The 25,156-nt window shown below is 42.4% G+C and overlaps 1 protein-coding gene across 1 annotated transcript in view; it reads right to left on the reverse strand.

The window, feature by feature from the left end:
* The window catches only part of stab1 (stabilin 1), a gene marked incomplete at its 5' end in the record, with an annotated part of 60,155 nt that overhangs the window by 16,682 nt on the left and 18,317 nt on the right, over positions 1–25,156 (reverse strand). The window contains 36 exons of the mRNA XM_079266010.1: positions 200–365; positions 444–500; positions 1,323–1,466; positions 2,770–2,859; positions 3,351–3,527; positions 4,257–4,316; positions 4,412–4,546; positions 5,073–5,219; positions 5,533–5,613; positions 5,968–6,015; positions 6,101–6,220; positions 7,280–7,351; positions 8,968–9,041; positions 9,273–9,398; positions 9,503–9,582; positions 10,716–10,761; positions 10,881–10,976; positions 11,964–12,159; positions 13,228–13,341; positions 13,561–13,614; positions 14,730–14,858; positions 15,499–15,633; positions 16,994–17,098; positions 17,187–17,288; positions 17,588–17,665; positions 19,212–19,323; positions 19,635–19,768; positions 20,117–20,164; positions 20,770–20,868; positions 21,133–21,228; positions 21,541–21,699; positions 21,915–22,008; positions 22,892–23,078; positions 23,774–23,885; positions 23,985–24,071; positions 24,511–24,603. Of these exons, the coding sequence (XP_079122136.1) occupies positions 200–365; positions 444–500; positions 1,323–1,466; positions 2,770–2,859; positions 3,351–3,527; positions 4,257–4,316; positions 4,412–4,546; positions 5,073–5,219; positions 5,533–5,613; positions 5,968–6,015; positions 6,101–6,220; positions 7,280–7,351; positions 8,968–9,041; positions 9,273–9,398; positions 9,503–9,582; positions 10,716–10,761; positions 10,881–10,976; positions 11,964–12,159; positions 13,228–13,341; positions 13,561–13,614; positions 14,730–14,858; positions 15,499–15,633; positions 16,994–17,098; positions 17,187–17,288; positions 17,588–17,665; positions 19,212–19,323; positions 19,635–19,768; positions 20,117–20,164; positions 20,770–20,868; positions 21,133–21,228; positions 21,541–21,699; positions 21,915–22,008; positions 22,892–23,078; positions 23,774–23,885; positions 23,985–24,071; positions 24,511–24,603 (3,853 nt within the window). The remainder of the gene's footprint in view (positions 1–199; positions 366–443; positions 501–1,322; positions 1,467–2,769; positions 2,860–3,350; positions 3,528–4,256; positions 4,317–4,411; positions 4,547–5,072; positions 5,220–5,532; positions 5,614–5,967; positions 6,016–6,100; positions 6,221–7,279; positions 7,352–8,967; positions 9,042–9,272; positions 9,399–9,502; positions 9,583–10,715; positions 10,762–10,880; positions 10,977–11,963; positions 12,160–13,227; positions 13,342–13,560; positions 13,615–14,729; positions 14,859–15,498; positions 15,634–16,993; positions 17,099–17,186; positions 17,289–17,587; positions 17,666–19,211; positions 19,324–19,634; positions 19,769–20,116; positions 20,165–20,769; positions 20,869–21,132; positions 21,229–21,540; positions 21,700–21,914; positions 22,009–22,891; positions 23,079–23,773; positions 23,886–23,984; positions 24,072–24,510; positions 24,604–25,156) is intronic.

Genomic DNA, 25,156 nt, shown 5'->3' on the forward strand with positions numbered 1-25,156 from the left:
AAATGTGCAGATTGCCATGAAATGAAATGTAGATTTGAATGACCTGTCCTTTGTGCCACCCTTAAGACAATCTTTACATTAGTAGCTCCACGAGGAGTAACAGAATGAACACTGGGGAATCTAGGGGCACAAGAGATTTCCTCCAGACCGCTGTGGGCTGGACTAGATGAATGTCTGACGACAGAATCATCAATCTTACCTTGACAGTCTCGGCCGTAGTGGTTTTTGCAGCACTTTTGGACCCAGGAAGAAAACTGACATACTCTCTTACAGCCCATCCGGCTGATATCATCCAAGAGGTACCAATGATAATGGCGGCGGCGCCCATACGGTGGGGACATGTTCATACAAGGCTCCGTCTTTTGCTGAAAGAAGGCGGGACGTACGTTTATCTCTATGTATCGTACAAGCTAATCATTTTTCAATTTTTAACCAGATCTTACCGTGTCTTGGTGTCTAAAGGGACAGGATAGTGGGAAGGGGCAGCGTCCACAGCGACCCTGAGACATAAGACAGAAAGCTTCAGTCCAGGTTCCAAGACGATGACAAAGCCCTGACATCAAAATAATAATCCCAGCAGTGTGGTATCTGTATTTGCAGCAGTGGTACTGCCAACAATAGTTGAGGTTGAAGCTGCATTAAGGCCCGGTCACATCGTTGGTGACGTAGGGACTACTCGCCGGGTTAGTTCAATTTGGTAAATCACCCTCGCAAGTTTACCGCTAAAATGCTAACGCCAGTCAGTCACAATAGTTCTCAGGACTGTACATCGTTTCATCCAATAAAGGGTGACTGATTCGGGAGAAAAGCTTCTGTTGCATACCGGTCTGACATTCCTCTTTTGTAAATCACTATATACTCTGACAGAGAAAGTAAAATAAAAGCTAAAAAGTGACGATGGCTTCCTCCATTTTGGGTTCTCTGTTCCCCCAAAGGTCAGCACTGGCAAGACTTGAAGATTTACGCAGATTCACTTTGTGCATACAAATAAATCCACTTGATTTGTATGTTAAATGCTGGTGTGACTAGTCCTTTGGAGTCACAATGAGCAGCTAAGTGTGGCAGCGCTAATACTATACTGTACTACTTGTCAGCTCAGTCCGTCATGTTACATTATGTCGCTAGAACTCTCCAAAAGAAAAAGAATGTCCAAATATGTCCTGATCTCAACAGACTATTCAAGTAAAACAGGTAATAATAGTTTGTACAAGTAATAGTATTTATTTTATTACAACTAGTACCAGCTGCAAAAGTGTGAACATGTATATTGTGAGTTTTAGAGCAGTATCAGTATTGAAAGTAATAATTTTAGCACTACTAACGTATGTGGTTCTGTTCTCCGCGCTGTCGCAGATCGCTCCCAGGCCCGGTGGTTCCAGTAGCTGGTCGATGCCATAGGCAACGCCCTCTTTGAAGTCCATGTAGCGCTCCACTACCCTGACATTGTCATTAATCGATACAGCCCCCTGAACACACACAGAGACACACAAATCAATAACGTTTTAAGACGGTCCGCCACAGAACCAGAACAGAATAGATTAAAATAGAGAGATGGGACCATTGAACCCAGCCGCTGTTTGGCTAATTTTCTGTAACCAGTGTAGCATTAAAGCATGGTGAAATGAGCAAGCTAGCTAACTTTCCACCTGTACGCTAGTTAGCCAGTTAGCGTGCTAACTCCGCCACGCTTTAAAATGCTACACTGGTTACAGAAAGAAGCCGAACAGGGTCGTCACTCGTCCGACGATAGCAATGCGTTTTCCTACGCTGTGACAAGAGTGTGGATGAAGCTTTAAGTTGACATTTATTTTGTTTGTGTGTTCTTCTGGGAGGAGACTGTGGCTCAGTGTTAGAGCGGGTTGTCCTTCAATCAGAGCATCGGTGGTTTGAGCCAAGACACTTGGCCCCTAATTGCATTTGGTTGAGCAACCCTGTTGTACAAGTATAATAGATGATCCTTGTAACCTTGAAAAAAACTAATTTGAACTAAACAAGAACAATTAAAGACAAAGTTACGAGGTAAAGTGACAATAGCAGCAAGTCAGCAAGTCCACAAAGTAAACAGTGTACAACAGAATATATGATATGATTACGTAAAGAAATTTGCATTAATACAGAAACATACTGCAAAAGAAATATAATAATGTAGTAAGACAGACAACATAATAATAATAATATAGTATGATATTGAACAGTATAATATAGTATGGGATATAAGATATAGTGTTAGGTCCAATGTAATCCTATAGTACAGCAGTATAACATATAATATGGTATAGTATGATATAGTTTACCACAGTTAATTACAGTGTGGCACAATGTAATATTATAATAACAGTAACATAGTATATTATCAAACCACCAGCTGTGTAAATTTGTGTGAATTTCTGCACGATCATTCGCTGACATTGGGAAACACTCTGAACCTCTGAAGCAGGAACATTTTTTTCCTGATTCATCAGAAAACTAAACAAAGGCGTGTTGTGTAACCTAGCAACCACACAGTAAAGAGCAGCATGTCCTGCGTGGGTCTCGACGAGGTACAGTATCAATCCAAATGACTTCATCGCTGCTCGTACAGAGTTCATTGACCGTCATGGTTAGGATCCAGGATGTTGTTGCTGTCAGTGTGAAACTGTGTTTTCTTCGACATCATCGTGGCAACATGAGACAACACCATTTACTGAAGTAACAGCCGGCTTCCAACATGGCTACCCTCTTTGAATTCTATGTGTGTGTGTGTGTGTGTGTGTGTGTGAGATTTCTCACCACCAGGGTCTTGTCACAGCTGTACTTGATGGTGGATCCGTGCATGGTGCGCAATATCGAGTATTTATCCGGCTGACCGATCCCTAAAACCTAAACACACACAAAGAAAATCAAAACGCTGTCTTTCTAAAGCTACAACAGAGCCTCCCTCCCCCTGCTCCTCATCCTTCACCTCCTCCTTCTGAAGAACTCTACAGTTTTAACAACTATTTCGACGTCTGAATAATCATCTGAGTCGTGTTTGAGTCAAGCGAACGTTTTTCTTTGTCTTATATCTTAAAGACGGATATTGTAAATGGACGATTTTCGGGTTTTGAACAGTGTGGTTTGTTTGGAAAGAAAATCAAGACAACCTCATCTTGGGTTTTGGAAAACTGATCGACATCTTCTTGACTATTTTCTTATATTTGAATCGACGAAACGGTTCATTCATAAAATAAATGAAACATAATGAATAATAACATAACAGAACTACACGTGATTTTTTGAAATATTTGTTTTCCTTTTGTGCTGGAGTGAACTTTTCATTCTGTCGAGGCCCAATTAAGGGTTACGTTTGGAAGCCATCCTCCTCCTCCTACCTTGGAGTTGCGTATGATGTGAGCCTTCACTAAGGCAGCCACTTGGTCCCGGTGATCGGGGCTGGAGAGCCAGTGCTTTCTTTCAGCTGGCAGGGAGTTGAGGGCCTCGTCTGTGGGCCAGAACATGGTGAACGGCTGATGGATGGACAACTGGAGCACGGGGAGTAACCCCACATCCTGCACAAAGAGTGGACAGAAAGATTACGTGAATATTACGCGTGGGTCGATTTCTGTGAGTTTTCACCCCGCAAATAAAAGGCATCACTCCCACAATTATATCACAATCACATTGCAGTTCAACACGGAGGCTCCGTGGTCTGACCCAAGACCACAAACTTTATTACTCCTTTCAACATTGACAAAGGCAGCGCACACCAGATCCATTCCTTTTGTACTTACCTTTCACAATAAAAGGCCGAGACATATACAGTACACTACATAACTGTTAACCAGAGGGAACTCAAATTCAATCAGAATATTTCGCCAAAAGGAAACCCAATAAAATAGCTTAGGCTATATATATTAATTGAATTCAATAGTTGGTCCTCTGCCTGTGCAAATCTATTTGTGTGTTATATATTCTTCACATTCCAGGTGTGTGAAGTGCAGGACGTTGCTGGATTGGGTTCGTGTTGCGGGATCTTTGAAGCTGCTGGTGTTCTCCTCCAACTGGCCTTAAGTGGTAGTTACGTTTTTTGTGCTCTCGGATAAAGATAAAAAAAAGAGGTGAAAGGAGGAGTTTGCATCAAGGAAGTGGTTCTAGGAGGATAAGCAGTGACAGAAGGAGGAAGACAAGCAGGTGTAAGAAGAGGATGTGTAAGTGGGGGAGGCAGCATGGCAGAGGAGGAAGAAGACGTCGGAGCAGAAATCAAACCAGGAGGTGCAGCGTGTTTTAAAAATATTTACCTCCACAAGTTTGTAGAAGCGGCTGTAGCCATAAAACACAGCTGCTGACGTTAAGTTCATCTAAACAGAGAAAGAGAGAGCGAGAGACGTCACACTGGCTGTCTTTCAATCCTGATGGATCATAAATCGTTTAACTTCAAGTAAACTCAACTTACCTGGTTAGACTCGATGCTTGGTTTGTCCTGCAGCCTGTAGGGCGTCAACAGTGTGTCGATGTGGTGAATGACTCCATTATAAGTGGTGTAATCGCTCTTCACAATCCTCGATCTGTTGTTGACCCAGACTGAACCCTGCAGGAGAGCGAGAGACCGGGAGAGGTGAGGCAGACGGGCAGCAGCAAAGACCAGGAGAGTGGAGTGGTGGATTGTGAGACAGGTGAAGACAGAATCAGAATCAGAACCGTTTAATTGCCATGGTATGTTGAACATACAAGGAATTTGACATGACGGGAGGTGCACAACATTTAACAACAATCAACAACATCAACAGTGCATGGAGACATGGGGGCAGTTTGAGAAACGGGGTTATCAGCAATGTTGAGCTCAAAGTTCATTTCATACAGACTATTTATGAATAAAGTTCACTCCCAAAAATGAAGTGGTTCACATTCATTTCTTCAGTTTTTTTAATAAAAAAAATATATGTTACACTTATTTATTAAAATCCAAACATTCACATTTTATTCTATGTTTTAGCATCAAAATGCCCATAAAAAAATCATCTTAAATACTGTTATGGCTGGACCTTTATTGATGCCGAGTAGAGCTGCCGTCCGCCACAAATAAATATGCGTGTGTGTGTGTGTGTGTGTGTTACCTGCTGCAGGCTGAAGTGTAGTGTGTGTCCTGACGTAGAGACAGCGAGTTTGGTGGTTTTCAGGTCACTCAGGGTCAAAATCTCACAAGAAACAATGTGGGAACGAAGAAGTTCAGAGAGACGACCGAACCGCTCCCATTCCTCAAGCTACACACACACACACACACACACACACACACACACACACACACACACACACACACACGTTAATGAGGTACATTTCATGCACTAGAAACCATAATCCAGTTTTATGACTCATACACAAAAATGTACTTAATTATTAAATCAGAAAAATGTACTTACTTATTAAATGATTGTTAAAGTGATTCATCTTGTAAATTACAGTATAGTTTTTCTAGGTAAGACACTTAGATCTAAGATGAACAAAAACTCATGAGAAGTAGGGTAACATGATGATGATTGCATGAGATCATTTAAAAACAGCAGATGTTGTACACACAGTGGAGTCGTTGTTTGTTTCCGCTAGAGGGACGAAGACAGTAGACGGTCCGTCTTTATTAAGAACACGAGACGTTGATTTCTGAGGAACACAAAGAAAACAAAGTGAACTCACACGATGATGGAAGTTCATTTAGGGGACGCTGTCACTGCAGAACAATTCATTTAAATTAAACTTTTTTTAATCATGACATCTTAAACCAAATGAAGACACGAGTAAACAATATAAAGGAGTTTCATGATGATTTTTTTGTTAGTTTTTTCAACAATTTAATTTAATCATGTGTAAGCAGGGCAGCCACTTCAGGGCGGCCAGCTGCTCTGCTCTGTCTTGCAGTCGTGCATATTGCAAACCATCCATGTTTTCACTTAGCAGCATCAAATGAATGACTGGATGCAACGTTTTATTTACTGTGTGGATTTCAACATGACTCACCGCTACCATTCGACGGAAGAAGTCATTCTCTGATTGGCGGAACACCTCCTGTAAGACAGACAGACTTCCTGTGATGGGGGAGGGGGGGAGACAGTGGTAGGTCAGAGGGTCAGGGGGAAGTCATGTGACTCACGTTGTTGGTGGTTCCCCGGCAATTGATGCCGTCGCCCACGTGGCCTCTGGAGCAGGTGCAGTTCCTCTGACCCTGGCCCATATACTCACAGCGAGCATGCAGACTGCAGCCGCCATTTCTCTGCACACACAAAAACGTATCTTTAATTGCTGACAAAAGGACACGTAGCGCTTTGAGTGGTCGCGTTGAGAGAAACGTATAGAAATTGTAAACACAAATCATATTGTGCTCGCTTGCAATATATATGCATTAATTAAAGCTCAGCGATATCACACAGCACTTAGACAGAATGCACATCTTGCAGACAAGCTGCTTCCCGTTATCGGAAACATAAAAACCTAATTAGGACATGATGTCCCCAGAGCCTCTTCCTGTTATCAGAAACCTAATGACTGTCACATCATGTGACAGGGAGATAACAGAACACATAAATACCAAGGACTCCGGTCTCAGACTCAGTCTGCACTCTTAACAGAGAACATTTAGCTTTTCGCTCTTCACAGAGAAACATAAACACGCCTTAACGGAACAAATAGCATTATAATTCATATCCTTCGGGGCATAACATATATACATCTGCTTGCTTACTTGCTTGATTGTTGTATAAACCTGTAAAGGATATAAACTTACTCTGATATGCCCACTCAAGGGATTTAGAGAAATCTAAAACTTTGTCTCCGAGTACTTTTTGTGCTCCGAGGTAACCGGACCCCTTTTCAAAAAAATCCTCCTTGAAATCGTTGCCCAACATTGATGAACCGCAGTAAGGAATCTAGGGGGCGGGAGGCGGCACTATCCTGGTGAAACTAGATGGTTTACTAAAGACGAGCGGCCTAAAACAGACCGGCCGAGGCTCTCGTGTCATACTTGATATCTAGAAAAGCCCACTGGGGGATATGCTGAAGAGAGAAACGCAACAGTCGGAAGACTAAAAAAAGCACAGACGGTTTACCATTCAACATCCTGATGGTGGTCACTACAGTCCAAACACGCTCCCTGTACAAACTGTGTGGTCACTGCTTACAAGGTGAATTAAATAATCAATGACGATACCCGACTGTGTGATCTGTTTTTAAGAGCTGGTTTGTGCTGCCAGAGATGCACGTAAACAGGATTGTAACAAGACAGAATGAAGTAGATGACTGCAAGAGAATCAGCAAAAGTGACACACAGACATACACTTCTGCAGGGGTTGACAGGGTGACAGAACCTCCCTGATCCTTGAAAGCCCATCCGACACCTGCAGGCCGTCTGGAGACAACAACAGAGCAGACAGAGAAAGCAGTCGGTCAATAAAAGAGTCAATTAAAAAATCCATCCGTTTCCTCCCCTCCCCTGTGATCTGCTGAACAGCAAATCAAATAACAATTTCTCCTCAACTCCAACTCACTCTTTTGAGCTGTAAACACAGATATATCGTTTCCGGAGGGAGGTTCCTGTAATGACAACAGCTATATTGACATATAAAATGCGTGATCCCAGAGAGAGTTCAGAGACGTCCTCTTCTTCCTTCGCTGCCACACGGTGGACTGTGACAGTGGACTGTGACTGAGTGTTCAACCTCTGTTCAGTGTCCCGCTCTCTGCGGTCACCCACACCGTGTTTCAATGCAGCCGAAATGACGATATTGTTGTTATTTACATGTTTTTTTATGCTTCTGGTGTCAGACAACTTAAAGAGTGTGAAATAGTAATGTAATCATGGCCCATAAACACTACATGTTATGCAGCAGTCATTCCCAAGCTGCTGTGCTGCGGTGATAAAAATCCTATTTTGTAATAAGGTTCACTAATAAAATCGTAAATTTAAATATTGATTAACGACCACAGCTCCTCTGCTGTGTTCAGCTGTAGAGGTGAATGACCAAAGAGAAAAGTTTGAGGTGAAAGAAAGTCCTTCTTAACTTTACCGGCACACAGTCTCTCAGAGGACGGACTTCATTACGGTCCTGGAAAAGCTTAGTGTTCCCCGAACACACTAAAACACCAGCCAGGGCTGTTCACACGCTGGAGGCTGTTCCGTGAAATCTTAGTTTTTCAGGAAGCTGAAAACTGTTTTAGGCTACGTCCACACAAATACGTTTTTGTTTTAAAACACATATTTTTTTGCTAAATTTAAGCCTCGCATCCACACTTGTTTTCTTTGTTTTGAAACCCCTAAAATGGAAATGTGGAAACATTAAAAAACGCTGCTGACCCAGTTTTAGTCTGACAACTCCGGTATCGCTTTTTATTCTAGACGGGCGAAAATGGAGACTTTTGAAAAAGATGACCATGAAACCCTGCAGCGACACAATCGCCTCACGATTGGGTCTTATAGTCCCGCCCCTATCACGTGACCCTTTCCCAGAAGAAAACAAACATCAGCCTCGACTGTATGCTGGCAGCTGTCATGCAGTAAAGTTCTGTATTTTATGATGCTAATACTGCCTACATGTGCAGGAGGAAAGCTTTTATTTGAGCAATTTGCAGCAATTCCTGTGTCCAGCAGCACTAATCTGCCTACTGTTTACTCCTGGACATGAAAACTCAGATGCATGAATATGCATTATGTGATATGCATTTTCAGGCATGTTACTGGAGATTATTTCTGAAACGGCACTGAAACTCTTCTGTGCATGGAGATTGTGTGTTGGATGTATTAGTGTGGATGCAGCCTTAGAAATAGAGAAACATTTAACCGGTTTAATGAGGACGTATTTTTACTGAATCAAACTTCATAACCAACATGAATGGTGGCCAGAAGTATAAAAATAAAACTTTTCTTTCAACCTCACCTGGACTGAATCTCAGGGACAGTGACGCCTCGGTGCTGAATCATTGTGAGTTTAACATTATGTGCCGTACTGCAGTGCGGTGTTGTCTCACCGTGTTGGGGCCTGTTCTGGTGCAATCCGCTGACTTGTGGCAGCCTCCATTGTTGACCAAACAACCGTCAACCTCTGTGAACACACAACAGGTTGAAAACACATTTTTATGAAATCATGTGAAAAGAAAAGGAAAATTGCGAAGTAAAGCAAAACTTAATGTAAGAGGACACAAAAAATTGACATTGTGACTCCAGATTTAGAAACATTTAAGGCCTTAAATTATCAAGACATATATCTTGGTAAGATGTCAGGAGGTTCAGGTGAGGGCTGTGGGGTCAGAGGTCAGGGGTCAAGACTACATACCCAGACAGATGACCCCGTCTCCAATGTACCCCCCTCTACAGGTACAGGTCCTCTCTCCTGCTGAGACCTTCAAGCAAACGGCAAATTCTGAACATCCACCGTTAGACATGCGGCACAAATCCAGCTCTGAGAGACACAGAGAGAAAACGTAATCAGATTTGATATTTGTACAGGGTGTGTGTGTGTGTGTGTGTGTGTGTGTGTGTGTGTGTGTGTGCGTGTGTCTTTACCATTGCAGTGAGTTCCGTTGCCTTCGTATCCAGCCACACACACACAGGCAGCAGCTGTACCCTTTGGTCCCGTTATACAGCTGCAGCAGAGGACAAAGTGTGTCATTCGTTGTATTGATATGTTATAAACATCTTATTCATCTGTACCAGAGAGCTCCATTTAGCCCCAAACTATTAAAAACACATCAATGAGCCTCACTGTTGGGTGACATGCTCCTTCATTACCATGAACACACACACTGTTGTATATTTTGACTCAATCACACATAAACCGTCCTGCAGCCACTAACACTCACCACAGCACCAATTGTAAATGTAATCCGCCGCTGAAAATAGTCCCAAACAAATGCACTATTTACTTCTGTTTCAGCAGCCACAGAATGTGCTCCTCTGTGCTCTAACCATCTGACCCAGGGGTTCCTTTTTCGTTTTTTAAATTTCAAATCTTTACTTGACTGGTTTTATTGTTTTTATTTACAATTACTTTTATTCCAGTGTCTGAATCCTTCAAGATGCTTCAGCTCCAACAATCAATATGGCTTTAAAAACTAGAAACTACAGGTAGATTTAGATGCATATTGTTGGTGATAATGAAATGATAGCAGCATTGTTTCAGTCAGTTAAACTTAGTTTGACTTCATCTATTTTCTAAATGTTATTTTAATGAAACTATTGAGCAGTGATGTCATACGTTATTCATTTTTAATTGTGACTTTTTGAGCAGAGCATTAGCTACTTCGCATGTTTCTATTATTTTGCCCAAAATATTAGAAAATCCGTTCAATATAATCCATCCAGTACAAAACCACCAGCTACTACTACGTCAATAACAAACATCAAGCAGAATTCACAAAACTGAACATCTGTCAGCTTCGTAAATGTAGAATATATCTCTTTGCATCAGATTGCACCAGTTGTACCGAACAAAGTGAGTGTAATCAGTAAACACTGTCCTCAGGTCTGCAGAGTCTTTGTGTGAAACAGTCGATGCATGATGATGGTTATCTCTCAGTTAGTATCGAATATATCATGACTGCTTTTTACGTTGCATTGTTTCTGTGGGATAGAGTGAGTCCTCAAATAAAAGGTTTAACCATTCTGAACATGCTATAGTGAATAGTAAATGATTCCAGACAGCCAGGTGTATTCTGGGTAAATTGATTCAGATCTCTCTCACACACACACCTTTGGACTGAACAAAAGGAGGACTTACTTGGCGTTCTCGTCACATACACCTCCACAGGCGTTGTCCTTGATCTCTGAGACAGACGCACAAAGATTTTAGGTGATAGCAGGTGAGAGAAAATATTGCGTTTGGTTACACTGCGTGTGTGCGTGTGCGTGTGTGTGTGTGTGTGTGTGTGTGTGTGTCTCTTACCTGCAGAGCAAGAAGCTCCTTTCCAACCTTTGTGACACACACACCTGCCACTTCCTGACAGACTGTCCTCACACTTCCCGTGGTCACACACACACTCTGCAACACACACACACACACACACACACACACACACACACACACACACACACACACACACACACACACACACACACACACGCGCGCACACACGCGCGCACACACACACACACACACACACACAGGTTAAAAGTGATAGCATTTCCTCCGAGTATTAATCTCTTTTGTTCGAAAAATAACTAATCCCCTAAAAGGCTTCCTAGCATCATCAGTTAGCATCACAGTTTTGTTGATGATGATTGTTGCTGGTTTGTTAAAGTGGTAGGTTTGTAAGCCTCACAAGTTTCATGGGTCTCATTTTTTTGGTCACTTCCCAAAGCTCATGACTGTGAATGAGGCGGAATGACAGCTCTGCCATCCGGTTCAGCTCCCTCTTCACCACAATCGTCCAGTTTAACGCCAAATGACGGGCGAATTCACAAAGAATGGATTGCTGCCACTGAATAGCTCCATGAACTGCACATCACTGGCAACCACTCAGTGCCCCGTCTCAAGGACCGATTCATTTGAGATGTTGCACTAAATTTATTGTGCAAATGATATAACAGCGCAAATACATTTTGGAATTTTTTTTGCATCTGATTGCAATTATCCATGTTGAAAAGTATAGCATAGTATAGTAGTGAGCTTGAGGTCAATGTGTGGGTTGTGAGGGGGAGAGTCAGCCTGAGCCAGAGGTCTCGTCTGGAGGGGCTTGCTAGAGAGCCACTTCCATCTAAACCTCTCCGAGGCAATTAAGAGAGAAGAAAGGGCAAATTGTAAGCCCAGGATTTGGTAAAGAAGGGAGAAGGAAGAAATAATTTGTGTATTATTAACCTAATTTAGCACAGAGATGCTGTTTTCTTGTAGTAGGGGTGCATTTTACCCTGTGCAGGTGCTCTCTTTGTCTTATTTGTGCAGCTTTAGCAGCGTGCAAAAGCTGCACAATCCCCTTTTTGTGAATTCGCCGCCCCCCGGTATCTTTGTTTGTGTGTGCATGTTCCTCACTGGAGGAGCAGTTGACTCCGTATCGTCCCGGCTCGCAGTCCTCGCACGCGGTGCCGTGGAAACCCTCGAAGCAACGGCACTCCCCGTTGCCGTGGTTACCGTCTTGACACTCCCCGTGATTGGAGCACCAGCTGCCGACGGCGCCGGGGCATCGGAAGCACTCGTGGCCGTAGTAACCGGGGCAGCAGGAGTGATCCTGCAGGACAGACATCAGTATCGGTTATTGTTCATCATTATCAACATCAACAGACCATAATATAAAGAATCACAACTCTCTGATGTCTGTCAGCTGCTAACACTGCTGGAGAGTAATGACACCAAAAAGAAGAGTCTTTACAGTCTACAGGCTGCATTAATAATTGTAGTCCCACTGAGAAAATAACTGTGAGATGTCCATTTACAGTGAAAGTCCACCTTCAACAATCTGCATGATCGTTTTTATGATAATCTGAAGTGACATCAAGCATTTTATTTTTATGGACAAGAGCAATGAGTAACACTCGGATGAGAGAGGACGCTGAGCACTAATGGCTGCCGCTTCTCCTTCAGAATTTGAGCTTTTATCCCCTTCGAAAAGCGCTCGTTAAATAAAATGTATTATTATTTATTATCATTACTCAAAAAAAATTTATATTTTAATGACGTGTTTTTTTAAAGATAAAATCAATTGAAGTCAATTAATAACCTAAAACTAAAATTGGTTGTAAGAATCAGTGTAAGGTAATAAAATATAATGAAATAAAATTATAATAAAATATAATAGAAAATTATAAAATCCGTATTTAACTTTCTTTTGAAGTTTCTCCTTTAAAATGTCTTAAAAAGTAAGAAAAGAAGAGAAAAACTGTTCATAATAAAACAAAAACGTTGTACTCCTCAGTAATATTCAGCTGTGGTATTGGCAGCAGTTTGAGTCGTAACAGTAGTGGGAGTGTAGTAGCAGCTACACGAACACCAGCTAATTGTTACGGGTATAGTCGTCGCATTTTCTGTCGTTAGAGCAATAATATGACGACTAGTAAGTTCCATTAACACAACAGTCATCAAGAATATTTAAGGCTGACTGGACTCGAGACAAAAGTCAAAACCAGAGTTTAAAACAGGGTTGACTCTGAGTGAACGCTGACACTAAGAAAAGTCTGTCAATTAAAATGACTCCCAAATCAGAGCCAGTTCTCAATACCCGACCCAAACTACAGCACAGAGTAGTACTAGTAGTACTGATAGTGGTAGAACTACAGTGTTCGTAGGAGTATCAGCAGACCGTGGTTAACCGAAGACATTTGAGGACACAGCCTGGCACGGACTTCCTCTTGACTCCGACTCGCTTCCTGTATTTACAGTTGGATCGCATGTTGGCCGGAAACTGCTCTCTGATCTGCAGCAGAAGACGTTAGAAACACAGTAGAAACCCAAACTGAGAGCTGTTCCAGAACACAGGTACAATACAACAATAATACAACCATCTTTATCTTGTCAATTAGAACCCGCTCAAACAGAAGTGAACACATGGCACGTAGAAAAGCAGATTTGTTACAGCTGCACAGGTGTTCATGTTATTGTGTCCACCCCCTGTGAACCGAGACAGTTTTCTTACCGGTTTGTAGCTAAAAAGGCATCGAGGGGGTCCCTCACACTCTGCGCACCTTCCCTGGAGACAAGGACAGAGAAGGAGGGACGGAGCGGTGAGAAGGAATAATCCATCCTGATGATAAACGTCTGTATCTCCACTGCCAATTTAATTACTTTGTCCTCAAGAGCGAATTAAATACTTGTAGCAAATGCGCTGCAATAAGTGTTTGCATTTAAAGCATTATTCAAACGGTTTAAATTAGACATTCCCCAGCCAGTAAATGCATTTATATGTGCTTCAAAAGGTAAAGTACAATGTGGTTATCTTCACAGATGCTTCACGCTCTATAAAAAGCTTCTCCTTCGCTTCATGAAATCCAGCAGCCATCTCCAGGCAGCACAACACACGTCGATAAATCTGCAACCTCTGATCCCTGATTTTGATGAGCACAACGGCATTATGCACATTATGCACGGCTGTCAACTATGTTTCTCTTGATGACATGGTAATGACACCAGGTTGCAGCTAAATAACCACACACATCAGCCTGGTGGGTTATAACTTTTCCTTCTGCTCGTCTACGTGGCAGACGTGAGATTACAGGAGACTCAAACATCCTGTGCATCAATCTCTGCTTCCCAATGTGGCATTTCATGTTTTATTTTTGAAAATGCATCATGGTGCAAACACTCCTGTCTCATCAATTATGATAGAATGTGACGTGAGATACAGTCAAATTAAAACTGATACAGCATCTGATTGATGTGGTCGTATAAAAACGGCTTCAACAGCATTTTTTATAATCTATTTATGAAGCGGATAGCTCTGGTGCTTGATTATGATTGGCTGAGACGTGTTCCAACCCCATGTCAAATACTACATGAATTTATATACTACACAGATGTGTGACCGCATTACAATAGCATCACTGCGCCAATTAGTCACCTAATCTTTTAAAAAAGCGTTTTCCTTATTTGTTGAGCCGTGTCGTCACTCATTGCCTCAGTTGTTTCAGAGCGATGAGAGCAGATTCATTAATCACCTCACCCTCTAATCTATATTCACCTTCACCCAGCTGTCTATTGCTCTCTCCATCCATCCCGCCATTGATCCATTAATACATACATCTATCCCTCTTCCCATTTATTCATTCATCCCCCTTTCCATCCATCCATCACTCCCTCCGTCCTCACGTTGACCTGCAGGGTGACCTGTTTGCTGCATCTGTTGCGGTGGATTTTCAGGACCTGAGGGAGGACGATGATGACACCGTTCTGCGTCTCAGTTACAGTGCCGTCGAGGGGAACGTCGTTCACAGCTGTCTGGAGGGTGAGAAGCAAATCAGACTCTTCACTCTGCCCGACTGGTGCAGCTGTGCACGTTAGAAGACCCTTTTATGCGTCAGCACATAAACTGTGATTCTTTTATATTTCACAAAACTTCTCATCTGTCAGATTACCCCGTCAGTTTTTAGATCGACTTCCTTCTTTCCAGGCATCCATCGGTCTCCGTTTGTGTCTCGGACTAGAACTATCGATGACTAGGAAGCTTTCATTTCTGTCCACGTTTTGGCATCCTCACCTGATAATGAACTCTACTCAGTGAAGCGGTCATCACAGAACTGACAGTCCGCTGCTGAACAGCATTTTATTTATCACTGTTTATCACGATAAAACATGAACCGTGTAAAAAGGGTGATAATAGTTTACTTGTGTCTTGTATTCATTTTGCGGTTCTGCAGCTGAATCTCATGCAACTTTGATCAAAAATGTCCACTGATGGATAATTTCTCTGCATTTTGATTTTCATCGAGATGAACTGAAACGTATGGCTGCCTGGAAGGAAATCAATCTAAAACTTGACAGAAATGCAAAAGCAGAAGTGCGTTCGTCTAATTAACAGACAAGTCTTCCGTGTTCTGGTGTGAAAAGGTTGGTCACGTGACTGTCCAGCTGTTGTTACCTGGTTGTTGTCGTTTAAGTGGAACTGGACCTGGTAATCCCTGCCCAGCAGGGTGCTTTTCAGCGTGCCGTCAGACAGGTGGTCAGGGAAGAGCAGCTCATTGAGAATCACGTGGTACTTGAACACAGCAGAGTCCTGGACAAACGGACAGAGGACGTGAGTTCATGAACAATCAATCCCAGAACCCGTCGGCTATCGGTCTGACGCCTCTGGAGGCGGCGAGCTATATTTATGGTGCTCGGGTGTAGCCAGCGGGCATCCAGACCAAGTCGTCCTTTTCCGTGTGCTGCTTATTGTTTACAGTCTGATCAGCAACTTGAGATGCGAGGCTGGATTTGGAGTTGAGAGACGACGCGTTTGAATGGATTGTTTCCACAAGTAGTCGATTTACGAGATCATTATCGTTAGACATCTAAATTATCGTTGGACGATGTGTTCCGCCCCTTTAGCGCCACACACAGACTGTTTACCTGCATTCAATCAAAGACTGCTGGAATGTCATTGGTCAATACTACTCGGACTACAAACCAGAACGCTTCAGATACAAAATCTTGTCCCGCTGCCGACAGATTCTGAATATGAATGCAGAATCTGTTTCTAGAGATGAAAGAAGATGATTAATTGATTGATATCATTGAATTGACTGATTTATTGAATGGGTTATTATAATAACGGCTCACATCTCTGATGTCTGTTGTGCTGATTGGCAGCTGTGTTCATAGTTGGAGAAATCTACTGACCAATCAAAACGTATTCATGTGGAAATAAGAACGAGGACGTCTTCTTCATGAGCCAGAGAAATGTCTGAGTGTGGATGAGATGTGTGCAGCTGCAAGTCAACTTAAAGAAAGAAATCAACATCAAGTTTTAAGCCTGGCAGACCTGGTACTGGGCCTCATACCATGGATACAATAAATAGATTTGTAGAGTTTGAAGTATACACTGCCACTACAAGCACAAGGATGCACATTCTTCCAAAAGACTTAGAATCAACAAATCATTTCACCAGTGGTGCCTGTGCAGTGACTTCAACTGTTAAATGGAAGAAAAAAGGTCTTAAGGGAAATTCGTGAAATATCAGGAAGTACTTCTTTTTCCTCTCGGCCGTCTGGAGAGTTGTTGTCTGTGTTTGATTGACGGCAGCTAGCATGCTGCCAGAATGTCGGCAACACCTTAGTGAACGAGAGACAGAGTAAACAAACCTGCTGCGCAGCCTTCGTATCATGTGCAGACTGTTGTCAGTGGTATTGAACAGTGAGGACATCATCTAACCGGGCTAACATTAACATGCTGTTTAATGTGCTGCAGCTCAGCAGATAACTGGGTAAATGTTTGTCAATGTCAATCCACCATCTTGAAACCCCAAAATATACATTTCTCTTATTAGGTTTCAGATGTTTTTCTAAAAGGAGAACACTGAGCAAGTGATTTACAGAGCAGGCTTTCGTGCTGTAGCATCCATTTTGATGTTGTTGCTCAGAGCATCTGCACCTACCAGGAGGGAGGAGTTCGTCCTGCTGAGGTGCTGCCTGATGGCATCGTCTGTTGGCAGCAGGAGCGTGAAATCAAACACACTCAGATCATCTGACAGATTGAACATCTGTGAACGCACACGCAGACACACAGAAAACATATTTTAAAAAACGAATAAGGTTGAACTCAGACAGAGAAACAGGCAGACATCCTACCAGAGCGTGCTGTCGGAACAGAGTGAAGGTGGAGGAGGAGTTGAGGAAGGCCATCAGGGTGGGGGGCTCGGGGGGGATGTCTGAGCGGGATGGAGCCAGAATCTGATCACACACAAACAAACAAACAAACAAACAGACAAGAGTTTTAGTTCATTACATTTATTTGTCTGCATGAAAATGAAAATGTTACCCACAAAAGACTCTCTTTCTATTTATGTTGTGTTAGAGGTCATATTTAATTTCCTTGTAATCTACCTCCTGATCTAATGAACAGTCCTCTGATGAACAACCTGATGAAATCCCTCTAACAATTATACCAAATGACATTTCTCTCCTTCGTAAAGCTCGAAGAACCTTGTGTTGTTTCCTCTGCTGAGCGTCCTGGTCGTTGAGACTCTTACCTGGTCTATGATGTGGATGTAGCCATTGATTGCAGGCAGGTTGTGGGTGAGGATGGAGGATTCTCCAATGTGGATCCCCTGAAACAACAGTTAAATACAGTGAACACTGGGTTTCCCATATATTGATATATTTGTGGCAGTCCGCCATAAAACCAACACTCATCGTCACATTTTGATTTTCTACTTTATTACTACCAGATTTATCCCTGATAATGCTACATTTTGAACAACACATCTGTGTTGAAATTGGCAGGATGAGCGCTGGTTGAGCTGTTAGCAGCTCCTTTAACAGGATTTAAATTATGAGTTAAATTATGAAGCATTAAAAATGAGTATTTGGCAAAGGTAAATTCCAACATGATCATAATCTTGTAAAATTTAGTTTTTCGCATTAATAGCAATATAAAATAGATCATTTTGTATCCATTCTGCACTGTTCCCTCCATTTCATTGTTGTTGTGTTTTATGTTCATGTATATAAACTTTAGGATATATATTTATATTCATACATACCAGTTGAATATTTATGCTTACATCTGTTCTACTTTGTTGTCCTTGTTTTTTTTAGTTTATTGTATATTTCTGTATTTGTAGGTTAAGAGCAAATTAGTCAACTTAATAAAGCGGATTCTGATAATTGAGAGAGAAGTATGACCTGTTTAACTTCCATGAAAACCAGTATGCAACTGGTTATAAAGAGGTGTATGTTGAAGTACGTGGGATTCATTGTTTTACTTTTGTTTCTTTACCGTGGTATCGTATTAGTATGAAGAATCACGGAATTTCCCTTGTATTGGGAACAACTATCTCATTTCTGACCGCGGCAGATCCACCACCACACATATAACGGTGTTTCCCACAGAATCTGATTCTGTGCGTCTGTTTGACTCTGAGCTCGGCCTGACAATATATCAGGTGAGCTATTTTTGACAGAGTACCAAACACTCTCAAATTGCGTGTAATTAATGTCTGATCTGCTGAGGCGGCAGTTCATTACACAGTCTACACCTGGAGCTGAGCCCTCAGGTCTGTGTGAGCGAAGCTGAGCCTTCATCTGAGATCAGAAAATAACTATCACGTGATGCTGCATAGACATATTCAATAATGAACAAGAGTTTAAAACATTCACAGCTGCTGCAGTTCAACTTCACCTGAGAAAAACTGTATACATATAACACAGCTTAACGTGTAGGTCTACTTTTACAATAAGAGCCATTTAAAAGGTGCAATGTGTAAATTAATTAACATTATAAACAGTATATGAAGAGCTAGTGAGTCATTGTAGCGTCCAGTCTATCTTAATTCACGTTGGATCTTGTTTATTTAATCTGTTTTAGAATGTTAACAGACATTAATATATATATATTAACATCAATATTTAAATGTTCAGTCGTGGAAAGGGTATGGTTTAGACTTAAAGACGATACTTTGTGTTAGTGTCAGTTTAAGTCAGACTTTGTATGGAGCTATTTTACACAAGAGCACAGACACCCTCAACACATCTGTAGCTACACTCTTCAGAAGTGGAGCACTTTACACACAAAACTGATCCTCGCAAATTGCGTGAGTTTCAGTAAATCCACCAAAACGTGAAGTCTGTCTGTCACAATTCCCCCATTCTTACCCCGCTGCTGTTGCTGATCTCCCAGTCGGTGGGGGGGTTCAGGGTTTGCAGCCTGTGGCCCACCATTCTCTCCAGGTCTTCTACGGAGTAGATCCCCGGTATGATGTGGGCCCTGCAACCAGAGCGAGCAAAGAGGAAACGCTTACGACTCATTTCACTGAACACAAACTCACAACTTGATCCGGGGATATTGTGGCTTCATGCTTAAAGGATCTGTGTTTCATCCAGTTTAACGCTCCACAGCTGAACAGTGTGGTAAAAATATTTACACAATATCAGATCAGGTGAAACTTCCTGATAATACATCCCAGTGTTTCTTGGGAAATCAATACAACAGCCGATGATGTCATAAGATTAGCTGCGTCCCTGAGCTGAGTGAGAAACGTTTGAGTGTGCGTCTGATCAGCGTGTGAGGTGACTGACCGCAACAAGTGAGGCAGGTGGTGTCTGCTGGACCAGAACTTGTCCTGAGCTGAAGTCATGTTCCTCAGAGCTTCTCTGGACGGAACCAACACTGTGAGGTTCCCGAGCAGGTCGTCGGAGAGGTGACTGTACGTCTGACAGCACACACACACACAAATGCAACTACATTAACTTTAGTGTTGAATCATTTGTTAAAACACAGACCATGTCACATTACTACAGCAGCTACATCTATATTGAAAGAAAAATATTTACAGCCTGTTTTTATGGTTTTGGCTGATTTAACATACCAGAAGCTACGAATTAATTTAGATTAGACTAAATAACTTTATAACTCCCCACCTGGTAATCTAGTTTGGTCTAAATGCAGCTTACTTTGAACAAAGTGTGGTAGTTATGCTAGAACTTCAGGATAAACCACACAGTGCAAAACGTGAATCAGCGAGTAACAAGTATAGAGCAGCGAATCTGTTTTTACACACCTGAGTCAGTCGGTAGAAAGTGTACAGCGCCGGGTTCATGTCCAGCTCCTACAAACACACACAGAGTTATTATGGTATGTCGTTTGTCTGGTCACTGTAGACGAATCTGGGTTGCAGTATCAGCGAAACATTCAGGTAGCAGCTTCTTATTTTTCACTTTCTCCTGTTAAAATGACAAACGTCACAGGCTGTCAGCTGTTCCTAATTAACTTCAATTCCGTTCATGACTTGATATTAGGCCACATGGCTGTTGTCAGGTTTGTATGTCTGCACTCTGCCAAAGACCCTCAGAGTGTTTTTGTACTTTGCAACAACTCCAACAGAGTGAGCCGTTTTCTCGTTGGTGGATCGCTTCACGTCAATTTCAGGAGTCCCATTCTCCGTTTTATATCTTCCGCTGCTACGTAAATGTAAGAAATTAATAAGACTTGGTATCGTCAGGCAACCTATATTTAAGATGATATTTTGGGGCATTTTCTCCTACATCTGACAAAGGACAGTGTGGAAATGGGGGAGAGAGAGAGAGATGGGTATGACATGCAATGAAGGTCCCGAACAAGGTGCTCCCAGATGAACAATAAGGGCTCAGGACTTGGGCCAAAAAACGAATTTGGGACGCCCCCATATAGCGTCACACTGGTCTGAACACTTACCTCCAGTATTGTCCCGTAGCAGATATTTCCGTCTCCTGTGTAGCCGTCAGGACAGGTGCAGGTGTGAGCCCCGTCCACCTTAGAGCGCTCACACGTCGCCTGACAGAGAACGCAGCAGAAAGGAATCATGAGAAACACTGAGACCGCAGCAATTACACAACACCGATCAAATCTCTGTTTACACTCTTAACCCAAGTCAACATGTTGCACAGGAAATTCTTCAGATGAAGAAGAATCAGACCTTAAATCACCAAATCACTCCTCATGGCTGACATATTGACACATGTACTTATATATACACACATACTACGTGTGTGTGTGTGTGTGTGTGTGTGTGTGTGTGTGTGTGTGTGCATGCTTTACCAGGTCATGGCAGCCTCCGTTGTTCTTGAGGCAGGGGTTAATGAGGTCACACACAATACCGTCGCCCATGTAACCTGTTTTACAAACACACTCGCTCTGCAAACACACAGACAGACAATCAGACATACACATAAACAAACAGTACTTTTATTGACAGTCAGACAGCTGATTAGTAATTCATTAATAAATGAATCGATAATAGGAGCTGACGACAGTAGAAGAGAATATGTGGATCATTTGTTAAAGTAAAGGCGTGAGACAGAAGAACAGCTGGGTTCATGGGACAAGGCATCCCAAACAGGGACATAACAAAGGAAAGAGACATTTTTTATAAATTGTAGCTGTTTAGTTGATGACCATCAATGATTAATGATGCTTATTATCCATCATTAATAGTTAGTAACCGACCTGTCCAGGTCCGATGTGGTTACAGTCGGCGTTGGGGCTGCAGCCTCCTCGACTCTCCAGCTGACAGTTGTTGACCTCCACACACACTCTGCCGTCACCTGTCCAGCCCTCTATACACACACACAACGCGTTACCTGGACCCACGTACACACACTCTGCCTGTAGAGAGGAGGGGAGAGGACGCGTTATAAAGTAGATGCATCTTCAGTTTTATAAAAAGACCGAAGGTTGAACAGCAAATAGTTTGCAACAACACAGAAACTGGCAGTTTACCAATATGAGATATTTGATATCTGCTGATGAATCATTAATTCTCACACACACACACACACACACACACACACACACACACACACACAAGCAGGAAGTCTCACGTTGGAGTGGCAGCCTCCCCGGTTGCTCGTTAGGCAGGGGTTGATGGGAGAACAGGAGTGACCGTCACCATCATATCCATCCCTACACAAACACCTGGTGCAACACACACAAACAAAGATTTTAATGAACAAACAAGCTGCAGTTAAAGTTAACTGGAGAGTGACTCGTGTTGTTTGTTTTGCAGAGAACCACAGAAGAATTGAGAGCGCTGCAGTGGTCCACGTGCCTCCGTCGTGAGGATGAGGCTGTACGCGAGGAATCTACAAAAGCTAGAGCTGCTACTCTTGGGGAGAATGACACGCACAGGATTCTCACTGTCCAAACTGACACCAGCCCACAGTGTTGTCATGGTGCTTGACGGGTCTCAGAGAATCCTTTCCGACGAAAAGACGTGAGGTGGTTCCTCGACATCGCTTTGAGATATCTGCCTGACAGGAAGCGAAGCCTCCACCAGTGAGCCTCCACCAGCTAGCATCAACAGTTGGATGGAAACAAGACAAAGACTCTACAGCCATGCTGCATACAGTATATATACTGTATATTGCACGTATTATTAATAGTATCTTCTCATATTTTATTGTATTTTCTTTTCTATATTTATGCAGTACTTGCTTTTATTTCTATTTCCTTTTTTGCTGTTCACCAGAACACACGGGCTAATTCCTCAAATGAATCCTGGAGACCAGGGGCGTGAAGTGGGGCCAATGGCCCCTTTTCCACTTCCAACCCACCACCACTGCTTGGACCGCATCCATCTTCTTCTCGGCTCTAATTTTGATCTCAGCAACACACCTGTAAAGTTTGGTGACGCCAAATCGGGTCAGGGGCGCATAGTGGAGGGAACTATGGCTCCTTTTCCACTTCCTACCCCCTGGCACCACCTGTAAAGTTGTGTTGCTGTATCTTGCACGTATGTGACGCTATCGCACAGCCAAAATCCACACCGTCAGTTGTAATAACAGTAGTAGTGTCTTACCTGGTATGCAGTCCTGTGTGTGTGCAGTATGCATGGATGTGACAGTGCTCCTGCAGCCCGTCAGAGTTGCATGGCGTGGCCGTCTTGTCACAGTTTTCTCCGGAGTATCCTTCCGTACAGGATCCTCTCCGACACACACCACCGCTGCCTGGACGGTTATCACACAAACCGTGGACACAGCGGCACTCTGAAGACGCACACAAACGCACATTATGTGAAGAAGCTACTCAGTCACAGTAGTGGATCAATGTCACACCGGGCAAAAAAACAGCTTCGTTCACAATTTATTTTCTATGTACGAGTGCTTTGCAGCCTCTGCATGCAACGGACTGACACTCATTACGCAAAACTATTAGTGTAAGTTACAGACTGTTGTCAAATCTACACACCTCAACATTATACTTAAGCATGCAGTATTATAAGCCAGTTAAAATCTGACTGATGGAGGATTACTGTTGGTCAGGTAAGGCAAGACATTCATGGTCCCCAGAGGATTCATCCTACTGACTAATCTTTCCACTCGTGCAACCATGAGGTTGATATTTATGGTTGACAACTTTTGGGTGCATTGTCAATACATTTGGTACAGACATTTACGTGCCCCTCAGCATGAATTGAAATACCTGTGTTGATACTTTTTCTGTCCAAAATACCTCCCAATTTACTATATAGTGCACTATATTTACTGCCATTTTTATTGAGAGTCCAAATTCTGAGCGTACACATTTATCCACTATATATTGTGCCCTCAAATATTCCAGAATAGAATAAAAAAAGTAGTGTATATGTGGCTTGGACAATGCAATGCTCTGCTGTCAGCGAAGAAATAAATTGCTGATCGTTTGAACAGAAGTTGCTCTCCAAGTGAGGAGGAGATGTTACCTTCGTCACACTTCTCTCCGTGCTTGGACGGATCCGCACAGATGTGGCAGGCGACACCCTTGAGGCCTGGCTGACAGCTGCACGAGCCGTTGCCATAGATCCCGTCAAAACACTGCATGTGGTGAAAAATAAAATATAAATACATAAATAAATAAAACACATCAGTTGGCAGACGCTCCAGTGACAGTCTGAGCATTTGCATGTTGCTCACCGTTCCTTTGTCGTAGCAGGGATGCTGGAATCCTCCGATGCAGGGTTTACAGTCCGGACCGTAGAAACCTTTACAGCACTGTGCTGCCTGTCAAACACACACACACGTCAACATTAAAACAGCAATATGCTATATGTTATAGATTAATACTATCACCAATATACGACTGGTACCTGAACAGCAAAACCATCGACTGTGTCACTGGTAGTTCTTGACTATGAATCTTTTCTAATGTGGGTCCTTGTTTGACTTCGGGCTACCTTCAAATAGCACATGTGAGTTTGTTTTTTTAATCTAACCAGTGAGATTAATACATTTGTATTTTTTGCTTACTGTGATGCAAGTTAAAATGCTTCATATCCCTGAAATCTGTACAACCTTCAGTAAAAGGTTATGTAAGTCAATAAACCATAATAATTGATAAAAATGTTGAAACTGAAAGCTGAGGACGGTCAACCCACTGAACACCTTCTTGTTAGAAGGCACCATGACTTAGTAGATGAATGAAGCTAAAACTAAGTCTCACCTTTTTGGTTGCGTTGCAAAATTTGGCGCAGCCTTTACTGATGGACATACTGTAACGCTCTTGGTGGTAATCACAGCTGGTCTGATGACTGTCCTGGAGACAGACACACAGGTTTGTTAGCTTTCTGTTCTCGTCCATATTGCCCGTTGAGTAGAAAAAAACATCTGCGAACAAATTGCTGAACTGAGCACATGATTTCGCTGGAATATGGATCGGGCAATCCGAACAAAAACAGGGAATTATAATTCTTTGACAAAAATAATGTAACAGTATTTAATTGTCACACCAGGTGAATTAAAGCACAGACTAGTATCTGGAAAATAACCTACATTCCCATATTCTGTGTTGAACAGACAGAAAAATAGCATGTTAGCCGTTCCTTTTCGATTGCTACAGCTCTTAGTATTTTATTTATGCGACATCAATTATAACCCGTGCTGTCATTCAGTGGATATAAATAACACATTACATCCTCATAACACTTTCTAACCCTCATCCTGTTTATTCTGAAGGTCAACGGTCACATACCAAATGTTATTGTTTACATGAACACAACTTCACTGAACGCTCCTACACATACATTTCACCTCACACTTTGCATAAGGATTTCCACATCAGTCGTATGTTTCTAACCCTCAGGCGGCTC

The sequence above is a fragment of the Melanostigma gelatinosum genome (genome assembly GCF_949748355.1).
Source record: "Melanostigma gelatinosum genome assembly, chromosome: 3".
Lineage (NCBI taxonomy): Eukaryota > Metazoa > Chordata > Actinopteri > Perciformes > Zoarcidae > Melanostigma > Melanostigma gelatinosum.